Source organism: Vulpes lagopus, chromosome 2 (assembly GCF_018345385.1).
Source record: "Vulpes lagopus strain Blue_001 chromosome 2, ASM1834538v1, whole genome shotgun sequence".
Classification (NCBI taxonomy): domain Eukaryota; kingdom Metazoa; phylum Chordata; class Mammalia; order Carnivora; family Canidae; genus Vulpes; species Vulpes lagopus.
Window position 1 is genome coordinate 14500529 of NC_054825.1, and position 21980 is coordinate 14522508.

Consider the following 21980-nt stretch of genomic DNA (forward strand, 5'->3'; position numbering starts at 1 on the left):
CTGAGACTGCTGGCAGCTGAGAGAAACCCCAGCTGATCCCCTCTGCTCCTCTGTGCAGCATATTCCTCTTCAGAGGGGACCCTTCCACTCTGCCCACCAGCTCTGTCACATGCTAAGACCCCTGAAGTTCACAGGGAAGCAAACTGGTTTCCGCCTCAAGCCTACCTAAACCCAACCATGTAGATCTTATTATTTCTTTTTAACTCCAAAGGAAGGCGTTGTTTCCAATCATACAGCTCCTTTTACATATGAGTTTTGTGCATTGGGCAGAGAATGGGAAAGGGGGGACCTCAGTATACCTGGGGGAATGCCCTCCCATCCAGACCAATAACTTTTGGGGACCAGTGGCATCCCATGCTGACCAGCATGCTGTCCCCATAAGCTGAGGCTGTTACCTCTGTCCTTGCCCTCCACAGGAGACAAGATTTTTTTTAGTCAGTCACAGTTTGCAGTTGACAGAAGTACCTATAGCCCATGACCCACAGCAGTCTCGTTTTGGTGTGAGGAAATCTGCTCCCTCAATTATGGGGTGGCTGTTGTAGGATTCATGCTGTGGTCTCACAGCCAGGTTTGGAGTCCTCCACGCAGAAGACCCCAGACCCCCTACTTGGGCACTATCCTAAGTTAGATATCCCACATTTACATTTCTGTGCAGTGTTTCCAATTCAGTGAATGGGCAATTGCTCTGTAATTTCTAAAAGCAATTAATTATGCAGAAAATTTTGCATCCAAGGAAAACAAGAGTTTAAAAGAACCATCAGTGTGAAAAACACCACACCAGGCTGGAGTTGGGACTTTTTTTCTCCCTCTCTAGTGGTTGTCAGTGTTGGTGGTGGTCAGAGTGAGGTGGACTGGGGAGGGCATCCTGGTTTTGTTGGTTCTTGGAAGTGGGTGACTGGAGGCCTCAGTCTGGCGTCTGTAAAGGACGGGGGTGATTCCACCGTCACAGGGCAGCTCTAAGGACTAAATGAGATATCTACGCAAATGCATCAGCTCGGTGCCTGCCACCTCACTCTGCAAACACTCAGTAACTATGTCCCATGCTCTTTCCGGAAGTTGTAATCATAGAGGACAAAAAAAGCTGAAGTCCCAAATGTAACATACCCCTCCCCCAATAGCAGGCAGAGACCTTTAAAGTAGGCTTGGTGGGTGGAGGGGGTAGATTCGTACTGCTTTACACTTCTGTGCACCCACAGCATTAAGCAGCGTGTGGAAATGTCAACGCTGTGATGTGAGATGATGTTGCTAAGCTTTACACATCACCATCTTTCCAGTGTTACCCCGCTAGGGGAAAGTGAGGGGCAGAGGCGGGGGTAGGCAAAGTCCAGAGGTGTTTGGAGCATGTGTCATCTCAAGAACATTCCTGTCCAGAATAGACAATTATTGACATACAAAGATAACGCAGTGAGACACGAACGGAGGTGGCCACGAGATTGTTGGGCCCGAAGCGCTGGATTCACTATTGTTGAAACTGAATAGGCAGTGGGGGGACCCCTGGCAGCCTCTAGGGGGGCACGTGCGGCTTCAGTGACCCCGAGTTCCCGTGAATAAAGGGTTCTTAGAGGTGCTTGGGTCTGAGTCAGTGATGTGAGGGATCCAGCAAAGGGCAGTGATTGACTCAGTATCATTGAGACTGATCCCTCCTGGCCTCTGGGCGGTTCTGTGCTGTGAATCATCGTGCCAGCCCATTAGGAAGCCAGCCACAACCGGGGGCAGCGTGGCTCGTGGTGCAGGACTCAGGAACCCAGAATCTGCAGAGCCAGAGACATCATGACAGGCATGTGTGGATGATGGTGACAATGATGAGGATGATGACGAGGAGAGCAGCATTTGTGTGACATTTACTGTGCACCAGGCACCGTGCCGAGTGCTGTCACCGCAACCCCTGAAGAGGGGCTGTCGCTATCCCCTGCCCTGTTTCTGGGATGAGGAGGTCGCCCAGGGGGAGCTGCTGGAACGAGAGCCCAGAGGGCCCGGTCGGCAACAGAGCCCAGGTTCTGTGCACCTGCTTCTGGTGCTAAGTGTGCACCTCTTGCAAACCACCCCCATAAATTTCCTAAGACGCTCAGCGTGTGTGGAGTTGGACACCTGAGGTGACTCTGTTTCCGTGATTTATCCCTTTGAAAACAAAAATTTTAAACAAGAGACCTTTGGATCTCGTCAAGAGAGGGCTTAAGTGCCTCTCACCAAACATATTTCACTTCTCGTGAAAACGGTGGTTTTCAGACTTTTTGGTTTCAAGACTCCTTTACACTCTTAAACTTACTGAGAATCCCAAGGGGGTTTGTGTGTATGTGGGATAAATCTATCGATGCTATATATATATATATAGAGAGAGAGAGAGAGAGAGAATCAAAGCTGAAGAAAGGTTTACATATTTAGTACTTCATTTAAAAATGACACCAAGAAGCCCATTACATTACTGTAAATAACATTTTTATTAAAAGTTACTGCATTTACAAAACAAAAAAAAATGTAGGGAGAAGTATGGCAGTGTTGTATACTTCTCTAATCTAGTAGTGTCTGCCTGCAAGACACCTGGAGTCTTATATCTGCATCCCCCATCATGTGGCTTCTGGAAAAACAGGGTCCTCTTGTGAGAACATAGGAGACAGAAAGGTAAATAAAAATAGTATGGATAGGAAAACAGCTTTGACCTCAGGGACCCTAAAAGGCTCTCTCAGATTGCCAGGATCCCTGGGCCTCTCTTTGACAGCTGCTGCAATAGGAGGAGCAGAATAGTGTTGGGCTGGAAGACGTGTGTGTGCACAAACGTTCCCACAACATCCTTGAACTAAGACATTCTGAGTGTGTGACCGCCCTGTACCCAACCTGTTCAGCATCAGCAGGTCAGAATGGTGAGGTTGGGGCTGGAGGGGTGGGGGGGTGTGGGGGAGGTGAGGGTGAGCCCAGTGCCAGAGCCCTTCCAGGGGGAAATGATACTGGTACCTACAGAACTGCTGATTCCCATCAGCCATCACTCTGGGGCCGTGTGGCAGGCTGGCATGCCTGGCCCAGCTTGGTCTCTTGCTCCAAGAGATGCCCTCCTGACGGGCAGCACCTTCGCAGACAGCCCTTCCTTCTCCGTTCTGGCATGCCGAAGAGTTCAGTGTCACGTTCTGCTCAGTCAGGGAGGACTCTAGGCTGATGTGCTAAATCCACCCGTGTCTAGAAGACTCAGTGGCACTTTTCTCTTAGGTGGGAGCTCATGTCACAGGTAAGCCTCTGCTCCTTGGAATGCTGGGTGGGGTGACACACCTTGATGTGAGCCATCTCAGGTGATCATTTGCCATGATGAGAGCTAAAGGATTTTAATGACAGGAAACCTCTTAGAGTTACAAATGGCAGGAATCCGGAAGTTTGAGGGTTTTTTTAATGAGCACTCAGCAGTTGAAATTCCTACTGGAGAGCTTGGCTGGCTCCATCTGACAGCTTTGAACTTCTTAGAACGGAGGTCTGGGGAGAGAGAAAGCCCTCTCTCCAAGAATATTCACTCCAGCAAAGGATCTTGACACTGTCCTGCTAGAAAAGCTTTTTCTGGAAATAGACAAAAGCAGATGGGAAATACCTCTTCCACGCTCCAGGTTCAAAAATTCAAGTTAAAACATTTAGCTAAAAATAAGATATATGGCTTGAGAAAATGTGCTTTTTGCTTTGCTTCCTGGTTGGTCGTTGGTTCATTCACTGGCTCAGCAGGACTGGAGTGCCAGGTGCTTGGAGGGACCCAGAAGGCCAGAGAACAGAGTGAATGTGACCAGCAGAGGGAAGAGAGTTGGACTCAGGGACTTTTCCCAGGTACCATCGCTCTATAGCAGCGTTTCTCTAATGTCAGTCGGCACTGGAATCAGTTTCTGATTCATGAGGCCTGGGGTGGGGCTTGGTCATTTGCATTTCTAGAGCATTCCTCATGGTGCTGCTGGAGTCTACACTTGGCCAGAGAGCTGCGAGAATCTTGACCAAGTGATATTGGCTGATGGGCCTTACTCTGCTCTCAGAGGGGTCTGCAAAGCTGGGAATGACAAGGAGCAGACAGCCAGACTGGACCTGTGAGGCACTGAGGAGGGGACATGGGAGAGGATGGCATGTTGTGGCTGGGGTGAGGGCTGCCAGTCCCATGGTGGTAGTAGCAGGACAGGGAGAATACTTCAAAGTTTCTGTGCTGCACTCATGTCTGGCTCTGACTGGAAGGCTGTGGGCATGGGCTGTGAAAGGCTCTGATACCACCTGGGTACTAGTGCCTCAGAAACCAAGGATACTGAGAAATGGCTACCATGTATCTAGTAAATTACTACCTGAGCAGCCCCCCTGCAAAGGGAGACTTGCCTCCATTGGAGGAGTCATAGATGGTGTGTTGTCCCTAGGCCCGAGCTTGGCCAGAGATTAGAATTCATTGGCTGAGTTTTGCTTGAAAAATACAAAATAAAACAGAGAAGGTTTCAAGGCAAACCTTTGAAAAGAAATCCTTCTAAAATGACCTTTGGATCAATCTTTGACCTGAACTATTCAAATGAGGAAAGCTGACATACATGGACGCCTCTGTGGTTGTCAGGAGGGAACGTGAATGGGCAACACCTATAGCGATGACTCGTAATGCGGGTTACTCAAACACAATGTGTGTTTGAGATTCAGAAGTGCTATGATTGCATGGGCCAAGGTCTCTTTGAGCCACCAAGTGCAGTACTGTGGTCTCACCCCTAGTGCTGTCTCACCCCTAACTCACTGCTGATCATAAGAGAGGGAAAGTGGTGGATGTAGGTGATGGGAGGCCAGATGCCATATCCCAGAGGAACCGTATCTCTGTCTTTGATTCTGTCTCACCACGGCCATCACCTCACACACGATGTCTTGCATTGAAGGCGTGTAGTGACTGTGGTCATTGGAAGGTTGGTGCCTTGTGGAAGGCAGGTGCGGTCTGTGCCAGGCATTGTGCTGGCTGGGGCTGGACCACAAAGTTGAAGATGAGCACTCTGGGCACCAGGCACCTGGATGCTGGTGCACCCAGATGCTGATGCACCCTTAGGAGTCACCCTGAAAAACTCAGGCCTTGCGAGCATCACCAGGCTCAGAGAAAGCAGAAAGGGTGTTTCCTGGGTGTTTCTTGGGTGTACAGGTGCCACCAAGTACTGCCTGTCCACCAGATTCTGTTCCAACCCACATGGGAGAGTGTCCTCTTGAGGGAGCTAGGCTAAGTGTTCCTTGTCCACAGGGCGCAGGTGTGCTGGCCTCAGGTGGCTTCAGAACCCAGCAAAAGTCCTGTTTCCATGCATGGTCTGGCCCTCCCTGGCTGAGGATCCTGATGATCCACTTAATTCCTCTATTCTTGCCCTGTCGTGAGAAGGAGGAGAGACACCTGTCCCATTACCTGCATCACAGGCCTGTGGTGGGAGAGAAGGAGCCAGCACTGCAAGCATCTTTAGCATATAACAGTAACATTCACATCCAGCCCTATTCTGTGCCCAGGCCCCGGGTTCCGGGCCTCCGTCCTCCCCACAGCCCCATGGAGGAGGTCCTGTCAGTGTATCTGCCTTTTATACAGAGGGAGATGCAAAGGTGAACACAGCAGCAGAGGTAGCAGTCTGACTTCAGGGCTCCTGTCCTTTTCCCATGATGCCCCCACACCCACAAGCTCCGAGAAGGGTCCACACACGTGTCTGCTCTTCCATCAAGGCATCCAAAGAGATGATCCCAGCCAGGCCAGCTCCTGCCAGGTGCCTCCCTGTCTCCAGCCTCAGGAGTGTTCCTTGCAGTCAGGAGAGGGCTGGTTGGGGAGGCTGCTGACTTCTCCCTGCAGGCCTGGGAAGCCCCACTTTTTGTTCCCCTCACTTCTCAACTTCGGCCACATCCTCTGGGGAGACTGTATACAAAGTCAGGGGCAGGGAGCGGTGCTCAGCGAGGGAAATCTGGGGCCAAGGGACTTCTTCACATAGCTGTGTCATGGGATTGCATTCAGCCTTACTGAACAGTAACAACAGATACTATGTTTTAATGTTTTTAAACTGCAAGCCCTATTAAACAAAAAGAATGCCCAATCCTCCTGTCATTACACTTTATTGGACCTAGTAAATATTACTTACATCCACTTAAATCAGATTCCAGCCTCTCAAGCACACAATTCACATCATAATGGCAGCAAAAGTCCAAGAACTAAAATTTAAAAATTGAATATTCGTTCTCCTATCAGTGTTGTGGGGGTGAGGATGAACTGGAGAACCTGTGGTTTTCTTTTGAAAGTCTGGCTCTCTTACCAGCTCCATGACTTTGGCTGGATATCGACCTTTCTGGACCTCAGTGTCCTCCACTATAAAGTAAGGCTGACCCAGGCGGTCGGGCTGTTATGTGTTCGGTGACACAGGTTGGCGAAGCATCTCACACAGTGACTGGCTCTGAGTAAATGCAGTTGTTGTTAGTACCGTGCTGGAGAAGTTAGATGTGGGCTGAGGCTTCTCTCCTGTTCTGTGCTGAAACCAGAACACCAAGATGTCCATGATGAATATCAGTCTCTAGGTGATCAGAGCCATAGTGTGCGGCACTTGGGTTCACTGATTTATTCATTCATTCCCGTATTCATTCAGGACGTATTTACCAAATATCTACTCTATGTGAGACACAAGCCTAAGGGCTCAGCTTCTCATGGTGGAGGTGGTGAGACTATTAACAAAGTGAGGAAGTGTAGGAGAGATGTGGTGAGCACCCACCTTGGGGCTCAGAGCCAGTAGGCAGAGTTTGGCTGGAGGCCCCCCAGGAGACCTCGGGAGCATTGAGAGTAGAGCACAAAAAGCCTTAAGCTCCCCTGGTTGGGCAGAAGTGTTGTTTTATTTTATTTTAAATTTATTTATTTGTGTTAGACATAGAGAGAGAGAGAGGCAGAGACACCGGAGGAGGGAGAAGCAGGCTCCATGCCGGGAGCCCGACGTGGGACTCGATCCCAGGTCTCCAGGATCGTGCTCTGGGCCAAAGGCAGGCGCTAAACCCCTGAGCCACCCGGGGATCCCAGAAGTGTTATTTTAAACTGGGCTGAGAGCTTTAGGGAAAAATATAGAAAATGGGGCCGGGACTGTGGGGGCAGGGCACACTGCTGACAAGAGGATATTCAATGTGAGAATGGATTACCAAGGAGATTGTGGATATTCTGAAAAAAGGGGAATTATCTGATAGCAGTGGAATAAGTGATTTATTCTTTTGACGTATAACACCACAATTCCCTGTCTCCTGAGCATTGGCCCATCCAGGGAAGAAGATATTAGGGACTAGTTGTTTGCTGAGCTCAAAGTCTCTGTTGACCTTAAAACAACTTGCCTAGAAGAAAAACACCTAGTGTATATTTACTATTGAACATAATTTTCCTTAGGAAGTCTGCAACCCTATTAAAGATTAATAGGAAATCTTATTTTCATATGTTTCTGCTTAAAGTCTGTTTGTGCAAGTGTAGGCTGTTAGCCATTCAGACATCTGTTTACGTTCTTTCCCCACCCCCTCTCCGGGCAAGCAGAAGCTAGGCTCCTTTAATGTGTGGAAGGTAAATTAACATTCTGCTGAGCAGAGCTTGAAGCTTGAGGCTCAGGTACCACAGAGGTATTTAGCGCTTGTCCTTTGGGGGTAAGGGCAAAGGGAGGAATTTTGCAAATTATTAAAGTCAAGAGAACCTGTGTAATTTCAATTTCTCATCTTCTGGGAATCCCCAAAGAAGCAAGGTTTGACTGAATTGACTGAAGGAGGCCAGGCAGCATTTGGGATAATTTCTAGAATTTACCTGTGTTTCTCTGAAGTAATTAGAGTTTAGTTTCTCTAGCTACAAACATCATGATGCAACACTTCTTTCTGAAGGGACAGACAGCGGCACCTCCTTAAATTGCTACAGGCCTGATGCTAGCCGGCTCAGCAGAGGGCCACATATGGGGACCACGTGTAGTGACCTGTGGAATTGCCTTGACTTGTTTCTGGGAGTGTGATTCCATTGGCCTATAAAACACATTTCTCTGCTAGAAGATGTGAAGGACTCCAAGACATTGCTCTTTGGGCATAATGGTAGGATTAAGCCTGCTGTTAATCATGAGGGCATTGAGCACATATAGACCTTGGACAGATGGATTAGTGATCTCAGGACAAAGCATTTCATACACCAAATTATTAGCAGAAGAGTTCTAAGAAAGGTATCAGTTTGACTGTCTCTACCCTAAGGCTTCATAGAGGTCTCAGGATCAGAGAGGACCTCCAGGGCTGGTCCAGAGCAAAACAGAAGACACAGGGCTGACGAGTCCTGTCCTCATCTAGGAATCTGGAGGTCATACACAGGTGCTAGGTGCCTGGCACACTGGCCCTCCAGGAGCACTTTGAAGGACTTACTAGCATCCAACTAGAGTAAATCAAGCTTCAGAGATGCTAAGGTACTTGCCCCAAATCCCATGTTTTAGCAAGTGGCTGAATTGCAATCGAAGTCCTGGTCCATTTTTAAATTCTACGTTCAAAACCTCTACTGTATGCTGATTTTTAGTAGTGTTTGAGTTTTCTTTTGCTGTTGTGGTAGATTACTGCAAACATGGTGGCTTTAACACAAATTTATACTCTTATATTTCCAGAATGACCAGAAGTCATACACAGATCTCATGGGGCTGAATCTAAGCACCCGCAGGACTGAGTTCCTTTTGGAGGCTCTAGGGGTGAATCCATGTCCTTGACTTTTGGCCCACACACATTTCTTGGTTCCTGGTCCCTGCCCCCATCTTCATAATCAGCAAAAGCTGATTCAGTCTTTTGCACGTGGCATCTGATCCTCTCATCTGCCTTCTTCCTGTTTTAAAGATCCTGTGATTACATTGAGCCCACCTGCATGATCCAGGACGCTCTGCTCACCTCAGGATCTAAGACTATAATCTCACATTCAAAGTCCTTTACACCATGTCAGGTAACATAGTCCACAGCTCCAGAGCTGATGAGAGTAGAGTGTAGACATCTTATTCTGCCAACTGTAGTGTTTCTGCTGAGCTACGTTTGTAATTTTTGCTAGATCATGAATTGTAGAACTAGTTAGTCCTGCTCCTTGCTAGAAAGTACAGAGCCAAATATGTAGCTTTCATCTAGCCAAGGGTATATGTGCATTTTGTAGTAGCTGTACCGCTGCCTCTATCTGATCTTTCAACGGCCCCAAATACCTTCACTCATTTTTACATTTATGCTGTTGCATCAAAGCTACATCTGAATGCATCTCAAAAATCTTTCTGAAGTGAGAGCGGACATAAATAATTCAGTGAAACCAGGGTAGCTGAACTTTGCTGCCCCAGGGTTCCTAAGCAGTTGACTTGGAGCTCCTTAGATCCCTGGAAGAATGTAAGGTGACTGCTGTAATTCACTCCTGAAGATGGAAGTGCCTGCAGAATTTTACAAAGTGAATTCACACTGTGTTGGTCTAGAGTTTCAAGGTATGGTTCTACTGGTGAAAGATTGGTTGAGCGTCTAGATTTCTGTTTTTCCTCGTGGCCAAAAGTCAAAAAACTGATTACTAAAGTTTCCCTGCAGAAATACAAAAGACCTACTGGATAAGCTTGACTCTTAAAAGAGTTTTAGCTTATTTGTCACAGACAGCTATTGGATATCTGAAAGCTTTATGATAATTTAATCACCCAGAGGGATCCCTGGGTGGCGCAGCGGTTTGGCGCCTGCCTTTGGCCCAGGGCGCGATCCTGGAGACCCGGGATCGAATCCCACATCAGGCTCCCGGCGCATGGAGCCTGCTTCTCCCTCTGCCTGTGTCTCTGCCTCTCTCTCTTTCTCTCTGTATGACTATCATAAATAAATAAAATTAAAAAAAAAAATTTAATCACCCAGAAAACCTCAAATTTATTTTTTCCCTCAATTTCTTCCCATAAAAAACAAGTAGTGTCAAAGCTAAGTTTTCTGCACTGAAGGACATTTTGTAGCATGGATAATACAGAACAACTTTATTTGACTTGGCAGTGTAGCATAGGACTGCTTGCAGGGTTTCTGTGCCCTATTATGACTTAGAGTCTGCTTATCCTGTGACCATCGGTGTGTGCAGTAAAGAGATTGGTGAGGGCCGTGAAGGGAGGAGTCCTGGCTGGAGGGCAGCTCTGGGGCATCTGATCCCAGGCTGCCAAGAGCCCCTTCACCATTGGAATGGATTCCTTTGCCAACTGCCATAGCTTGCTTTTCAAATTTGCCACGTAGAGATTAGCTGTCAGCCACTGTCAGCCACTCTGCAGCTGTTGATTGACAGCTGTCAGTGCTTATGCAAGGTGGCTTCATGAGGGATGCCCAGATGGATCAGATGCCGACCTGGACGCCCTTCAGGGGGCTGCTGCTGCTGCTTGATGTAATGGAAAAGGCTAAGGAAACATTGCACCTCTGCCCTGTGGCATGTTACACTGAACCCTCACCCTGGAGAGACACCCCAAGCAGGACACATGGATTAAAACCATGTGTGACTCCATCTGTATTTCCTAAAGCCCTTCTTTGGTGGGACTTGGTCACAGCACCGTGGCTCAAGCCCAGAAGGCAGTGACTGTAGCCTCCTGGGACCCTCATGCTGGGCCAGGAGCTATTGGGGAGCTGGACAAGCCACTGTGACCAGGGTTCTCCAGGGTGAGTGATAAGAGGGCAGGGGTTAAATGGGTTGTGGCCTCCCAAGTATCCGGATGAAGGTGAGCAGGGATTTGGGAGGAACAGGCCAAATCTCTGCTTGGCCACAGGGACCGTACTGTCCCAGGAAACAGAGGCATTTGGGAAAGCTTCTTGGACCTCCTAGTACTCTCTCCCAAAAACGTGGGGCTGCAGTTTGGCTAAGTCAATGAGAAGTGCATTAATTGGCTGAGGCTTTAATCATCCCACCAGGAGTGCAAACCCACTCCTGAGGGGTTTGAGAAGGGGCTGAGAAGCTCTAGATGTGCAGAGCTTTGGGTATTTGTGTCCCGGTGTGTGAACTTGCGCGAAGTCTTTTGCTCCAGAATAGCCACAGTCACTCTCTGGCCCGGGGAAGACCCTGGCTCTCTGAAGGGCGGCCTGAGCCCTCCAGCTCTGCAGCCTGTCCCCCAGACAACATGCTGGGCTTTTGCTCTAGCAGACCCATGTGTACAGCACAAAGTGGGGAATAGCAAGGCAAGAAAACCCCTCTGCAAAATATCGTTAATATAGGCTCTGATCAGTGAGAGGATGCTTTCCAGATGTGCTCTCCTATGGGCTGCTGGGGAAGAAGGGCTAAGGTAACTTTCTAAATACAGAATGAGAAAAATCTGTTTTGTGTCATCGTACCAGAAAATCACCATTCCAGAACTCTTGCTTTGTCATCCCGGCTCTAATATTAGCAGCATGTTTTTCAAATTATTTTTATTCTGCATAAGAGATTAGCAGTCTTAAACTCACTGATATTTAGTCACTTAAAAAATATGTATTTCCCCCTCAACCCCAGGGGGAAAAGTAGCTTTTCTTAAAATGCCTTTATTCTATGAGCTCATATGACAGAGAAGTATTAAGTAACACCACAGGATTCCTGGCTTCAGACTTCTCAAATTTGTTTTGGTCAGAGTCGCTACACAGATGTAGACTAAGTATGTGATACAAGGGCGAGCAGAAGACAGGCTAGGATGTGCATCTCCCTGTGTCTAGCTTGCTGTGGGTCTCTACTGCAAGGGCTTAATGTTGGAATGGACCAGGAATTGGGGAGCCAAACGAGAACGGATGGGAAGTAAAACTGTATTGGGCAAAAAAAAAATGTATTGGGCATCATGTATTCTGGGTTCTGGGTGAGGTGCTTTATTTAACTGTGAGTGAGTTCTCACTGCAGCCACATAATGCCACTGTGGATGGCATTCACCCTATTTTCCAGGTGAAGAAATGGGGAGCTGGAGAAGTGAACTAGTTTGCTAAGGTGTGAGAGCATGAAAAAAGTGGAGCTGGGAGTGGAAACAGGTGCAGGTCCTTCTGAGGCCTGACATGCTTTGTTTCCTCTAACAAAGAAAACCTTCAGACACGAAATGGCTTGCATTGAAAACCCAGACTTTAAAGCCCTGATGTTCACACTGGGGTCAGAAAAAAATGCTAGTCATTTTTTACATGAACAGATGAATAAAGGGATCCTGTCCCAAGGTTCTGGGTTTTTACCGGTCAGTCAAGTTCTGCGGTTTTGCTTGGACACTGATGCCATCCCCAAAAGCCCTGTAATAAAGGGAAGCGTAATTCATGGGTAGACTCACTGCCCTCAGATGAAGCATTTTGTCTGCATCCTTGATCCCTGCTGTTCCCCCACATGCCATTCCTAGAGCCCATGGAGGTCATATAATCAGGGAAACATCATTAGGGAGGAGGCTCTGATGAGCAGTTCTGGGCCAATGGGGGGAGGCGAGGGGAACAGTTCTACACTCGATGACTTAAATGATATCCCTGGAAGCTTCAAGTCCAGCACCCCCTGCCTTTTCCCCTTGCAGGGCTTCCACCTGCCACCACCCACTGTGCGACTCAGAGCAGGAGCTTAACCTTTTTGGCCTTTAGCTCTCTTGTGTGTGAGATGAGAGGCTTCCCTAGAAAAGCCTGAGTCCCTGTGCTCAGAGGAAACCCAACGCCTAGACACTAAGTAATGGCAAAACGGGTGAGAACAACAATAACGTTTTGAAAACAAGTGTTCTTTTTTTTTCCCAAGTATCTTCAAGTGTCCCATAGATTGTGTTGCTGAAGTGGAAGGGAAATTCGAGAGCTAAGTGGCTCGGCAACATCTGTGGGAGTTCTGGGTAGCCTGTGCCAGAGCTTGGACCTCATTCAAGACCTCACAATTCCTAGTCCAGACCTCAGTTGCACCAACCACACGGCTTGTGTCCAAGGATGGGATTCAGCCTGGGAAAAAAAAAAAAAAACATTTAAAAGAATAAGACGATCCAGGATGAGTTAAACTGGGCCTTCATTACTCATATGTTGGTTTTTTTTTTTTTAAACCATTTGCCATAACACTGTTTTCCTAAAAATGCTTCAGAAAATGTAGGTAAATGATTTTCCCCCACTGTCAAAAGACCATCTGCTGTTTGAGAAGACTCTCTCCTGGATTTTATCGTTATAATCATTTTTCTATTTCCAGTTAGCAGCATGCTCCCTTTTATATGATATTTTCTGCAGAAACCACTGTTTTCTCTTTAGCAGATTTCCTGAGGCTAACTTGGCATTTACCGGTGTCTTCCTCCTTTCTCAGGGTGAGGATTTTCTTTCAGAGGGAGATACATTTCTACATTAGCGCCTATTCATTTCCTTTTCATTTACTCAGAGAAAAACAATCAGGTTCATCACTGCTTGTAGTCATGGAGATTTCATGTCTCCAGAAGAAATCCAATTGTGGAATTCCTTTGTTAATCCCACACTGGACATTTAAGCTTTTGTGTTTGGATCAGTGCAGCCCAGGCAGGGGAGCCAGTGAAACAGGTTACAACACGACTCTTAATCCAGGGTGGGCAGGGGAAGTATGTGCAGCAAGGCTGTCCTGGGATGCTGGGGGCGGCAGCGGGGTTGGGTAGCAGGTTCTTGGGCCGTGGTTGGCAACGGGACAGGTGAAGATCTTAGGCTGGAACCACCTGCAAGACATTTGCATCCCATGGTGTGGGTGAATTGAGCACAGTACATCTTCCTTGTAGGCCTGTCCTGTCCTCCCCTGTGTTCCCCCCCTACCCCCAGCACCACCGTGTGCTGAGCTGTCTGCGCCTTGATTTTGCTCCTCCTTTCTATAGTCTTGACTTCTATTCCTAATGAAACCTGCCTCTCTGTGCATCCTCCTTTCTTCCATTCCTTTAGGCCTTCAGATCTCCCCACTTGCTCCCCACTGGCTGCAGTCTCCTAAGTGACTGTCTCTCCCGCCACTGGCCAGTGTCCTGCCTCCCCATTGCTGCTAGACCAGTGAGGGCACAGGGTAGGTCTCCAGCAAATCTTTGCCGGACAACTGAGAGACTCAAAAGTCTTCCTAATATGCAAATCTGATCATGTTACTTCTCTGTTTAAAAACCTTCAGTGGTTCCCAGTGCTTTGTAGGATAAGATCCAAACTCTTAGGTCATTCGAGGCTCTTCACATCCTTGCCAGCATCATCACCCGTCACTCACCATTTGCATCCTGTGGCTCGGCCATCCCCAGTGAGCAACCAACAATTTTCTGGGTGATGCATGCGTTAAGTGTAGCGGTTGCAAATGATTTCCAGCTCTGGAGTCAGATTGAGCGTGGTCGTGCTCCAGCTCCACCAGGGAGCTCTGCAAACTGGAGGGAATTCACTTAAATAAACTGTCTTTGCCTCTGCTTCCTCATCTGCAAAATGGGGCTGATAGTAACACCTACTAAGGATTGATGTGAGAGTTAAATGTGTTTTGCATAATGAATTAGCTAGAAACAACTTAAGTGTGCATACTCGTCAAGCCCTTAAATCAGTCTCTGGCATATACAGACATTCCATTATAGTTACCCTGGGAGTTCTCGGAGCTAGATAAAGTCCTCATGCTTCCCTGGGATACCCCCTCCACAGGGTTTGCCTGACAGACCCGAGCCATCCTGTGATTCTCAGTCCCCAAATCGTGGCCTCTTTGAAATGAACATCTGTAGCTATGGAGGGTTAAAAGCTTAAGTTACGGCATCAGAATATGTTGTGTCACATCCTGCTCCTACTATTCACTATTTTACTCTAGTCTTATCTTGCTAAGCTGTGATTTCCTCCTTTATGAACTTCGGGTAAGAAAATAATCATCTCTACCTTATTAAGAGTTGTCAGGAAAAAAATATAAAGTCAAGATACTTCATTCAGGTTAGCGATCATTTTTATTAGCAGCCTTTCTGCCTTTTATCAAGAACTAGCCACAGTATTATGATAAACTTTTTCCTTGTTTCTCTCCATGCGTTATTTGAGTTCAGAGACAGGGAATTTATCATTGCATCTCAGGCACTTGACACATCATTCAGACCATGGAACTATGGAACCCACAAGGATTCGGCTGCTTTATTCTGGATACATGTGACCATTTGAATATGTTGCTTTAAATAGAGATTTCAGAGGACCATGTCTCTTAAGAGAAGATGTTAGGAGGGAAGGGGTGTTTGAGGACTGATTATTCTTTTCTTTGGGAGATCCTAAAGCCTGAAGATTAAACGGTCCTTCACCATTTAATTTGGTCCAAAGGTGCCTGGATATGGAGAGGAAGCCAGACTGGAAAGGCTGGGACTTCACTCCCGAGCCATTACTTGTGTTTTACCAGTAGGATTGAATACATCATCCTGGCCCCTAAATGGGGTTATGCCCAGGCCTAGTAACACAGCTGGTTATCCAAGAACAACACCAAGCCCTAATTTGTCCTGTTACCTGATCATCTTACTCTCACCAAGGTTACTTTCAAGTCACCGCGATGATGTTAACCAACTTGCAAAGTCCCTGAAAATGGACGAGGCAGCTGGTAATGAGCTGGTTCCAGCACACACTCTGTGAACTTCGTCCTGCTTCACTTTTTCGATCTGTAAAATATGAGTGCTCTGAAGTTACTGTCCTGTCTCCAAGTAGAAATGTCAGTGGGAGGTGAGTCAAATGTGGAAAAACAAACATGCAAATGTTAGTGTTTTGGCAATGCCCCATGTGCTCAGCATTATTTCGAAACTCTTTGTGTCCACTGGCTGTGTGCATCTTAGGACCGGGATCTGAGCTGACAATCTTCTCTTGCAAACCAGCCTGTCTGGAGTTCTGCTCAGAGCAGTGTATCTGGTTTTATCCTCCCAATCAGGATTATACTCTCTGCAGCAGACTGACTCAATTAGCCTTTCATTCCAAAGTCCAATTGTGAGTCAATTCTGAGGTTGTTAAGCAAAATGAGTCTGGTGGCATTAGCCTCGCACTGAAGGATAGTAATCCGCACCACGGTGCCGTTCAGTTAATAGCCTGCTTGAGAGACTACAAGAAACAGGGACTTGGAGACAAAGCGACCTTTTGTCCATCTCCGGGGGACAGGCTGGGAGTGCAGGGCTGCCAGGTCGGAGAGCTGCTCAGGTTGTGTGCAGAACTGGAACCCAGCTGCCTGGACCACAGTTGGCCTTTGCAAAGTTAGAAGCCCAACAGCACTAGATCATTAACTTTCATGACCGGGAAAATTCTTCTGAAATTAACACTTGTTCCAAGCTCCGCTGCCATTGGAGCCAGTTGAGTAAGCCTGAGCCACCTTTAGGGATTTCCTTGGAAACATAAATCCTCTAACCAGGCTACAGAAAATGGCCAGGTTTTATGCCCTTCAGTATGTTCAATTAGAGTCAGAAAACACCGACTAGGCTTAGGCTGTGGGAGATCCAGGCGCACAGAAAGGCACAAGCACGAGTCTCATTTGGAGGATTTTGCCAAGCCACATGGCCCTGCTTGGGAAGCGGTAGGAAGGGACCTCTCTGAGGACTGTCAGGTGCCGTGCAAAGAAAATAAAGCCGAGCTCCAGCATCTGCCCTGGGGACGGACAGTGATGCACACACATAAGGGTGTCCAGATCGGCACAGAGAGGGAGGCTCAGATACCCCTGGTTAAAAGGGTTCAAGGAGAGACCAGTCCCTCACAAACACCCTGCAGCCTTTGCAGTGTGCTGTGAACTCGGACGATTTCATCAAGCCTTTTAACTCCCTTCGAGTTACAATTGTAGTAAAGGGACACATAATGGGCTTCCTGCAGGCCTTTTACAAACCTCTGTGATCTCCATACACGCTACCTTGCTCTGCCCCACCACACAAGCAAGCTGGTAACCTAAAGCATGCTAAGTAAACACATTTTCTTGGGTGGAAGGAAGTAAAAACAGGCTGCCAATTTGGGTAAGCTGAAGAGAAAAAGGCTGAGACAACTGTCCATTGTCTGCCATAATTGCTGGATAATTTAAATTCTCTTGAAGTCCATTGTGTTCTTCACTCAGAAGCAGAGCTGTTGTCTGCTGAGATGACCTCAGAGGTGGCCCCGCTCTCATTCAGGATTTCTCCAACAATATCCTCTTCATACTGAAAAACAGCCAGTTGGCCACAAAGAGCCCTCTTCCTCCCCAGCCTGGCGTGGCTGCGGCCCCTCTCCACCTCTGGGTGTCTGCAGTTTCACCACCACTCAGGGCTTCCTGGTGGACTGCCCTGCCCCCAGGGCTGTTCCCCAAAGTGCAGACAGAGTCAGCAGCTGATCAGCGCCTCCAAGCACCACCTCCATCGGAAGGCCTAGTCATAAGGTGAAATGGTGCCCAGAGTGAGCGTGAGCATCACCTGTCCCTCCTGCCTTTCCCCTTGGTCTGGAGAGGGAGCTCCTTCTCAGTGTCACTTGGCTGGAATCAATCTCTGTCCCCTGGGCTGGTGAATGAGAGATAACTTACAAGACAAATTCACGTATTTTTAAAGCCAGCAGGAATTACGGGAGCAGATGGGCTGTAGGATCCTATTTTGATGCCAGGGACATGTTTCTGTATAAAGTAAATATTTTCCCAGTGTGGATCTCTGGTGAGTGTGGAGAGAAGCATATTTCCTAAGGATGCAAATAAGTCTGTCAGAAATAAATATTGAATGGAAACTTCAAAGCATCTCGATTTCTACAGTTATAGGCTCTGAAGACTTCTCTGCAAATAAGCAGACACACAGGTGGGCCAGGGCTGCGGGAGGGAGGGGACAGTAGTGGGGGGTGGGTTGTATAAGAGACGATGCTACCATCCTAAGAGTTCATACTTCCTATATTTTCTGGTGTGGAAAAAGGTCTATCAACAAAGGAACAAAGAAAAGTTGCCATTTGTCCAGAAGTTTAGGGTATTTGAACGCACACCACCTGCCCTTTCTTCCCATTGCAGATCTCGCCTTGCGGATTTTTTTACCAACTGCCAACCTGAGTCAAGGTCTGCCAGCAGCTGTCTAAAGGAAAACTATGCTGACTGCCTCCTCGCCTACTCAGGGCTTATTGGTAAGATTGGAGAGAAGCGGGATGGGAGAGAAATCTGGTTTACAAATACAGACCTTTTTCCATTGTAGCCTGCCACTATCTGTGAAAGGAAAAAAATCCTCCAGGAACCCTCTGTGCTGGAGTTTTGCTGTTAAGCCCTGTAGGACTCCCCTGTTAAAAAAAGGGGGGGGAACACAAGGATCATGGATGTGCGGAGGCAGAGGCAGGAAGAGGAGGATCACAGTATTAGTATCGCAGTATCACAGGCAGACCACAAGCATGAGCACCTGGGAAGCATCCCGGGTGGAGATCTGACCACACAGAACAACAGTAGGAAAGAAGCATGATTGTGAGAGAGGGTAGCAAGTCAACCCGAGCTCATTGAATTAAGGAACTTGGAAGTCATTCCGTCTGGGGAAATAAAAAAAGGCTGTTCCCCAGAAATGGAAATAAAACCTCTAACCACCAGAGTCCTTCTCACCATTAATATTCTTGGTAATTCAGATCCTGGTGTGCAGGGGGTGATTTAGCCTAAAATTTTTCCCTGAGAACAGACATAGCAGAAACAATGTTTTTGCCTCTCAAGAGCTGAGGCTTTAGAAGAACCAGGTTCTCTATGTCTAAGGCAACAGTGCAGTTGCCAGGATGCCAATGAGTTAGGAGAGGCAAAGAGGCAGATCTGTGTCCATGGATAAAAGGGGCAGGCGGGAAGAAAGGCAGGTGTTCCAGGTCGCAGGGCCTGAAGAAGCCTCGGTGGCGGGGCTCTGTCACGATTGACGTGTGAAGACAAACACGTAGTGAAGGCTGTGGAGGGCTGAGGGAAATCACCCTTGTCAGAAGTGGATGGCTCAGCCAGGGTGTGTGTTCCTGCCACAATCGCACAAGTCACCAGGCAGAAAGAACTTCCCACCAAGAATGACAGCACAGACTAAATCATTTTGTCACTAGAGTGTCTTCAGCAAGAGCTTTCAGGAAAGTCAACTATGGCACATAATGCAGGGATATTACAGGGCCCTGTACACTCATCCCCGTGGTTGAAAGGTCTCTTGGGCAAAATCTTTTACCAGTATTGTTTACCATTTTTGTGGATATATCCCAATGGGTGTATCTTCCTTGAGTCAGTATTCCAAGTTTGCATTCACTCTTTGCTTTCTTAAGTTGGTCTCTAGTGGGGGTTACTTATCAACTGTGGAATTACAGGAACCATGGAAATAATTAAGCCATGCTCATTATAAAAAGTTAAAAAAATACAGAAAAACCCAAAGGAGACAGTAGGAAGGCTCTACAACTCTACACCCAGACGTAAATACTATTAACACCTTAGTCCATATCCTTCCAGGCATATGTGCTCATTAAATCCTCCATGAGTGGCCAAGGCAGAGTGCTGCCAGGGATTTCTGGCTTGGCAAACCATCACATGCCTAGGATGATGAAACACTCATCACGTAATGGAATGAAATGGTTGAAGCAATGCATTTTACAGACCAAAATTTATTTTCCTCTTGGGTCTGGATCTTCCCCTTCACACTGGTCATTGGGTTCTAATGTCTTTCAGGACAAAGCCTGTGCCTCCTTCTTCCATATGTCAGGGATCCATCATGGTGCCCAGCATTCAGTAGCTGCCTAGTAGATACATTTTAACTTCTTGGCTTAGGGTTTTGGATATCTTTTCCTTTCTCCTCCAAAGTTAGGTGCTCACTGTCTGCTGTGGGTCAGCATGACCATTAATTATTATGTAATTGATTAAACTTTGATTTCCTTTTTTAAAATCGTGTTGCATTTGATTCCTGATCAGATTCCCTCAAAGTGAACCCTTGATCATCTGATATTTTGGATTTTATGGTGAGATCGTAAGGGTGGAAGCCGTTAAAACATTGTTCCTTATTTATAAACCACTTGAAGTAAATACCTAATTTTAAGTTTGCACTTTAATATCAAACTTAAAAACGAAACAGTTCAGAGTAGGTTAAGTGATCATGGTTCATCATTATTAGATGTGTGAAATTCTAAAGGAATCAAATAATTCATGATGATTTAAAATTTTTCTGCAGATGATTTTTTTTAATATACAGTGTTTGTTTCCTATGGATAGCGCCCCACCCCCCCCACCCCCGCCCCCGCAGCATTGACCTCAGCAGCAAATTTAACTTGAATTCACTTAGGATCACAGGAATCAGGGGAAAGTGATTTAAAGGTGGTTTCTCCAGCACATTTTAAGAAAAGGGACCAAAAGTTATTTTAGCTTCCTGTTTTAGCATCCCGAGGTATAATGGGAGATAATGTACTCACACTGGTAAGGAATGTAGGGCAAAAAAGGTATGTCCTTGACCCAGAAGAGCTTACAAAGAATTTTTCTTTCTGTTTATGAACCAAATATATCCTATGGCTCACTGACCGCCTATTACTTCTTAGGTCCATAAAATACAGAAAAACAGAAGGCTTCTTGGCATGAATAGGCATCGCCTGGTGTGAGCCACCCAGGAGAAGACATTTGAGTTGTATTAAGTATAAATGCATTGTTTATTTACACCAGCACAGAGCTCATCAGAAAAACCATGAATATAGGAAGATGTAGGCAAGAAAGACCACCCAGTAATTCTTTGAGGACTTTTGAGGACTATTGAGACAATACTCTAAAAGCCATCAGCATAGAGAATTTCCACTGTTTATTTCCAATTCCTTCGCAACTTGGAAGACTTTATTTAAATCAGTTGAGAGTCTGATGAGCAGAGGCCTCATTATATATGTTCCGGATGTGGGGTAACCCAAAGGATAGCTTCTAAGCTTCCCTGTGTTACTTTGAAGGAGCCATTTGCTTCTGAGGGAAGTGGATACAAAGTCCTAAAAGGATTTTTAAGATATGTAAAACCAGTTCTATCTATTTATGAAGATTAATGACATTTTCAAGAAAATGCAAGGGATTTGGCAACTCATGCATTCTAAGTTAATTCTCTCCTACTCCGTAACATCCATACCATTTGTGCAGGAAAAAAAATACCCTAAGTGCAGCTCAAGGAGTTCTGTTATAATTTTTAAAGTAAATGTGTAAATTATTTTTTGTGCTCAAGATAAATTGCCAAGAAAATGAACTGTTTAACATAATTTCCCACTCAGCAAACACAGTGTTTGTAATTATCTGTGGCGCATCCACCATCAGAGGAGCTTTTGTTTCTTTTTAGGCTATAGAAAAGTCTGTACTGTCACATAAGAACAAGATGCCTTGTTTTTACTTTTTTAGGTACAGTCATGACCCCCAACTACATAGACTCCAGTAGCCTCAGCGTGGCCCCGTGGTGTGACTGCAGCAACAGTGGGAACGATCTAGAAGAGTGCTTGAAATTTTTGAATTTCTTCAAGGACAATACTTGTCTTAGTGAGTTTTAAAAAGAAAAAGGAAGCAAACACACAGACATGCTCTCCTCTATGTGTTCTAGCCGTACCTCCATGTTTCTTGTGTCTGCCTCTTCTCTTTTTCTCTCTCTGTTGCTTTTTTCCTGCTCTCTGGTGGTGAATCCAGCATCTCTTGGCCACACTACGCAATGCAGCAGGGAACAGAGCAAGTGGGTGCTGCCAAGTCCGTGAATCCAAAGGCCTAAGAGAGCAAGAGATTCAAACAACGGAGGGTACATTATGTCGGATAGAACACTACTACCCACAGATCAAATTTTGATCTTGGCAACCAGTGCAAAGTCTGTTCCAAAGGTTCTTAAAACCTGGGCGCAATATACAGCGTGAGAAGCTCAGACAAATTAGACAGGGGTAAGCCTCCAAGGGCTCTCTGAGAAAAATTAGAACATTAACATCAATAGCCCCCTGGATGTTCAGGGTTGGCTCAGAGGAGAAGCCACAATTCTTGAGTGGGATAAGCTGATGATGCAGCCAGGAGCCTCAGGATGTCAGTTATCTCGGGAGAGAGAGATGAGCACCCGGGGCGGGGGGTGGGAGGGCGGCGGGGGAGCTCCTGCTTGGAAATAGTATTGGTTATTATTGCAGTTGCCTTCAGGCAATTTGGAAACATGTTTCCCAAAGGGAGAGGGATAGAGAGGAATGTACAGGTGTGAACAATGGGCATTCGTCAGACCTGTGCCAGGTCT

General features: G+C 46.7%; 1 protein-coding gene across 3 annotated transcripts in view; it reads left to right on the top strand.

Moving 5' to 3' along the window:
* Window positions 1-21980, top strand: part of GFRA1 (GDNF family receptor alpha 1) — a 208199-nt gene that overhangs the window by 150264 nt on the left and 35955 nt on the right. For all 3 annotated transcript variants that reach the window (XM_041745606.1, XM_041745607.1, XM_041745605.1), the window contains 2 exons: window positions 17798-17907; window positions 21125-21259. In XM_041745606.1, coding sequence (XP_041601540.1) covers window positions 17798-17907; window positions 21125-21259 — 245 coding nt within the window. The remainder of the gene's footprint in view (window positions 1-17797; window positions 17908-21124; window positions 21260-21980) is intronic.